Source organism: Episyrphus balteatus, chromosome 3, assembly GCF_945859705.1.
Source record: "Episyrphus balteatus chromosome 3, idEpiBalt1.1, whole genome shotgun sequence".
NCBI classification, from domain to species: domain Eukaryota; kingdom Metazoa; phylum Arthropoda; class Insecta; order Diptera; family Syrphidae; genus Episyrphus; species Episyrphus balteatus.
The window spans coordinates 112,900,778-112,906,031 of NC_079136.1; the positions used below are offsets into that span (position 1 = coordinate 112,900,778).

General features: G+C 31.9%; 1 protein-coding gene across 1 annotated transcript; it reads left to right on the forward strand.

Annotated features, from left to right (window-relative positions):
• The first annotated feature begins 1,660 nt into the window (after positions 1-1,660).
• Positions 1,661-2,844, forward strand: LOC129916504 (translation initiation factor IF-2). Its single transcript, XM_055996504.1, has 3 exons — positions 1,661-1,851; positions 1,913-2,162; positions 2,220-2,844. Exons 1-3 carry the CDS (start codon positions 1,742-1,744, stop codon positions 2,610-2,612), a joined length of 753 nt encoding a protein of 250 aa, XP_055852479.1. The 5' UTR covers positions 1,661-1,741; the 3' UTR covers positions 2,613-2,844.
• Positions 2,845-5,254: the final 2,410 nt, after the last annotated feature.

Consider the following 5,254-nt stretch of genomic DNA (forward strand, 5'->3'; position numbering starts at 1 on the left):
GCTTTTGACTTTGCCAAATGCCAAACGTCAAAACCTTTTTACCCCATTTTGTAAGATGGCGGCTCTAATGATCATACCTTGTCTTTTTATACCATGGGAAAGTACTACTAGTAGTTTACTAGCGATTTTCAATGGAACGCACTTTCAACGAATTCAATACAAATCGTATCTACTCGGAAAGAAGAGCGTGAGTAGATGATAGTACTAGATTAACCAAAACATCTACTAGTAGTAAACTACAACCTCCAATGAAACAGGGCTATTTTCCCGATCTGCGTTAGGCTTTACCTGGAAGTTCCACACCCAGCAAACGCAGAACTACAGAAAAAACCGGTGAAATATGTACGTAAAAGAAGTACTTCTTTTCCACTGAAAAAAGATAGGAGCCCGGGAAAAAACTCAGTTATATACTTTCTGTATATAAGAATACGTGAAGCAGCTATCTCTTTCTTGCATGCAAGATGAAATAAATTTCCCCTCCATTAATAGTACAGACAAATGTACTTCAAAAGTGCATCAGCGAAGCACTTCTGGAAGTGGTTCTGATGTACATTTTGCAGTACTTTTTTACCTACAGAAAAAGCACTGAAACTTGTACTTTTAAAGTACTTATTTGGAGCACTTTCATGGGTTTATATCCGTACTGCTAAAATCCATATTTTAATTTCATCTGAAAATAAAAAAATCTTCAAAACAAACAAACAATTCTTTCAAACAACTATTATTTAATATTTTATTGGAAAAACACAAAATAGTTTTTTTTTGAAAACAAAATACATAAAAAAAAGATCCTTGGGCACGCCACTGTGGCCTGGCCAGTTGAGAAAAATGAAAAAAAATAATACTCTGCAGTCTGCACTTTGGTGGTAGTTTTTGTATCTTGTTTTGACTTTTTTTTTCTAAATGCTCAAGGCTGAAGCTGCTGTAAACTCAGTCAATGATGTCTGGAATTGATCGCCACTAAAAGACAGAAAAATCAACAACTTTATAATTTATCAATTTTATAATCAGCATACCTTTATTTTCCAAATCAATTGGTGGTTGTTTTTGTGTCATTTTTTTTCTAAATGCACAAGGCTGAGGCTGTGCATTTTGATGGTGGAAATGGTGGTGGAATTTATGTGGCGTGCCGAAGAATTTGTGCGGTAGATTGTTTTTTTTTTTTAAATAGTTTTCACAAATAACACTGAGAAGATTTTATTTATTTTTTAAGTTAAATTGTTCTATTTATCTATCAAATGGAGCACAGAAATGTTTTTTTTCTTAACGAATATGTTGCTGCGGCTATCAAGGTTTCACTAGAAAATATAAAATGCAGGAAAAGTCAAATCAATGGCGCGCCGCCATTACAAAAGAGACAAAACTTTGTGCATTGCATACATCGCTCTCTTTTCCTCCCATTTACCAAAGAGTTTATTTTTTTCAGGAGAAACAAAACTACAATATTTTGAGGGGAGAGATTTTGGTAAATAAGGAAACACATACACCTACAAAGTATAGACTTTGTTGGTGGTTGTAATTTCCCCTAAACTACTGAGGTTTGGTTTGCAGGGCATTGACTGAATTACATGCAGCAGTCTTTCTAGGAACGCTTCATTCTGTGTCCACCCTTAGTGTGCATCATAAAATTCAGCAATTCAGCATAATCAGCTGTTAATGACATTTCTTGGTTTGACACACGTGGGTAAACAAAAATAAAATAAAAAATAAATTTATATTTAAAAGAATTAAAACTTTTTCGATGGAAAACAAAGAAACTCCAGGCGAACAAATAGTTAAATTATTATGGAACCAAGCAAATGTCCTACAACAAAAAAACCACACAGTTCAGTTACTTAGATCGTTTTATTTGTAAGTTTCCTTTATTTTATTCCTAGTAAACAATCGATGGTTAAATTTTAATATATTCCAGAACAACTTGCAAAAAAATCGCCAAACATGATGTGAGACTTCCTGCCGAAAAATTCGCTCCATCTGTGATGTGTCCTAAATGTTCCTCCATCTGGTCAGAAAGTAAATTCTCCCTATCATTAAAACCACTCCGAATTCATAGCAAAAAAGCTGAAAAACTCGTTGACAAACTAAACAAAGATCAGAAGAGTCTCTCAAAAAAGCAGAAAAAACGAGCAAAGTGGTTAAAAAAGAAAATCTGCAATACTGTGGTAAGCTTGAATGACTGTTTTTTGTTTTTACTTAATTTTAATAATTCTTGTTTTAAGGAAATCAAATGTGAATTTTGCCAAACGAAAACAAAGCAAACTCTCATTAGAACAAAAGTGAAACTGAAAATCGAAGAAAAAGAACCGAAAATTGAGATTCCAATTAAAAAGAAGAAGAAGAAAAAATCAAAGGATAAGTCGGCTGGACTTAAGTTGGACAGATTGATTCCTCAAACAAAGAAACCTAATCCGTTTGCCACCAAGACGGAGAATAAACCGAAAAAGCAAAAGACAGCCCAACCAAAAACACAACAATCGAAAGCTAAGATTGAAAAAACTATTTCAAAAACACAGAAACAAAACTCACTTCTGCAACTTGCTAAAATGCTTAAGAGTCAGGGTCCAACTTCTGGATCCAATTCAAACAATCAGTTAGAAAAATTATTAAGATGATAGAAAATGTTGAGATGAAGAATCGAAGATAGATTCGAATTACTTGTTAAGAAATATAAAGAAAATCTATTTTTAATTATAACAAGTTTTTGTTCTTTTATCGGAAGGTAATGTCGTCTTGTAAAGTTCGGATTCCCCCCAGAATAGCAGTGTGGTAATTGGTGAATATTTAGACATTATTCCCCCCGATTGATAACAGAATAGGGCTGAATATTTATACATATTACGTATTAAAAGAAAGACTTCATTTTAAAAAATTGCCCAAATATAGTCATGCCTTTATTATCTCTGTTCTTTATAAATTACACCTACACAATGTATCTATCAAAATAAAAAAAAAATATAAAACAAAAACGGTCAAAATTTATGGCAAAAAAAAGAAGATTTTACTGTTTCTCGGTACAACACCATTTAAGAAATACAATTTTTTTGCACACGCATGTACGTAAATCAATCTTACCTATAAGTTGTTACAGTTTGAGACTATTTCCAAGTTTTAAAAAATTCCTACAAATAAAAAAAACATTCAAAAATTCATATTTTGGCAATTAGGAATTAAAAAAATCAGTATCAGAGCCCTAATTTCTTTTCATTGTGAAGACTCAAGTTTTTGTAAAAAAAAATACCTATAATAAATCAGTCTTTAGGAGCTTTACCACTTGCATAATCTATATTTTTGCTGTTAAGAAAATACTTTATTACATTATTTTATTGAATTATTAAAAATCTCGTTAGGCTTTACGTTTGGGATATAACCTTTAAAAAAAGAATGAACAATAACAGACTTGTCTGAGTTAATAAAAATGCTAGTCGGTTCAAGTGAACTTGATAATTGGAAAACCTGTTCGGGGTTATGAATTCACAAGTTGCAGCGGTGGTGCGAAGCGTAGTGCGTCGGCCTCCCAACCGCTAGGTCGTGAGTTCAAGCCCAGGTCGGGCAATTTTCAAAATCAATTGAACATAAGCGACTTAGCACCACTGAAAGGAGTCTGATGATCGGTTTGGTCCCCGTGAAATAGCTATAACTCCAGCCTATGAACTTGGTGGTAACACACACAAGTTGTTGTTGTTCATTCAAAACCTTCAATATAAATTGATTACACAAGCAGCTGCCTGCAAGTATGAAAATACACAAACCTCTTCTAATAAAAAAAGCTTTTGAAGATTAAGCTGTAAGTACGTTGATTACACTGGTTAACAAAATTGAACTTTCTTTTTTGCCGAAACAAAAATATACTTTCCTGAAGGCTTTCGATGTGCTGAATTCGAATCCGATGTCAAACAAAATTAATCAGCTCGCGTTTTTGTAATATAACCGTTAGAAAATGCAGCACTTCGGACCTTATTTTTTAATATATGGAAAATTGTTTGAGCATATTTAGTAACGGTTTTTATAAGAACTATTTACCACCTTTTTAAATCTGTTTAAATCTTTCCGATATCTTTTTTACTGCCCGAGATATCCTCAGTTGTTTGGTATTTTTATAAATTTTATAACGTCATTATATTCTTTATGATGTATGAAGCCAAACCCACTGACTTCAGTTTAAGATATCTCGGGCAATACAAATGAAAAACAGTTCTTATAGAAATCGTTTCTATATATGCTCAAACAATTTTCCTTATACAAAAGAATAATATCCGAAGAACTCAAAAAAACGTTTTTTGCATTTTCTAACGGTAATATCTCAAAAACGGGAGCTAATTAGTTGTTTTTGACTTCGGATTCGAGTTCAGCACACCGAAAACCTTCAGAAAAGTATATTTTTGTTTCGGCAACAAAACAATTGTAAACCAGTGTTATGAATGAATCAGTTTAGATGAAATTGTAATCATACAACACTGCTAATGGGAAATGACAATGCATTTTTTTCTGAGATTTATGGGCGCCGTTTCTAGTAAAATTTTTTTTTTTTTGGCTACGAGACGAGTTGGAAAATTTCGATGACCGGATTCTTAGTAAATCAACTTTGTTTTATGATAAAAATTTCATGCTCAAATGTTCGCTATAGCTATTAATTGTCGGTTCATAAACGGGCAGAGCACAAAAATGTGTATTTTTCAGTTTACCGCAAAACCCAAAAATTAGTTGTAGTGAATTTTGAAAAAAAATATGGAAATTTTTATCAATATATTTTCATATTATGTATTTTAGTGTACAAGAATGGTTATACTTTAATCTATTATAAAATAACATTTGCACCGATGTTTTGAATGATATTTCTATATTTATGACAGTTTACACACAAAGTGATCAAAACCAAACAACTGCATTACTTTACTGCAAATTTCAGTTTTATTTGTAAAATCATATAATTAAGCTCTCTGATATTCCTATTTGAAACTTGAGAAACAACTATGAAGTTAAATAACAAAAAAAAATAATTTCAATTAATACCTAGTTAATTTCAAAAAATCAGCTTTAAAACTTTAAATACCACTGCGTTACCAAGATAAACCACAATGTTACCTTGATTTGAAAACAATTCAATCCAAATTTGGGTTTCAAACATATAAATGTAAATGATGTTAATTTTATAACTCAATATAGTTTTTCTACTAATTTGTACTTTTTCTTCAAGAAAAATGGAATTCAACCAAAGGGACCAAAGGGCCCCGACTTAATACAGTGCAGAGAGTTC

What these genes read in the sequence shown, in the direction of transcription:
- LOC129916504 (XM_055996504.1), top strand. Translation starts at nt 1,742, where the DNA reads ATGGAAAACAAAGAAACTCCAGGCGAACAAATAGTTAAATTATTATGG. An exon ending in TTACTTAGATCGTTTTATTT is followed by an intron (nt 1,852 to 1,912) that starts GTAAGTTTCCTT and finishes AATATATTCCAG; the next exon opens with AACAACTTGCAAAAAAATCG. An exon ending in AGAAAATCTGCAATACTGTG is followed by an intron (nt 2,163 to 2,219) that starts GTAAGCTTGAAT and finishes TCTTGTTTTAAG; the next exon opens with GAAATCAAATGTGAATTTTG.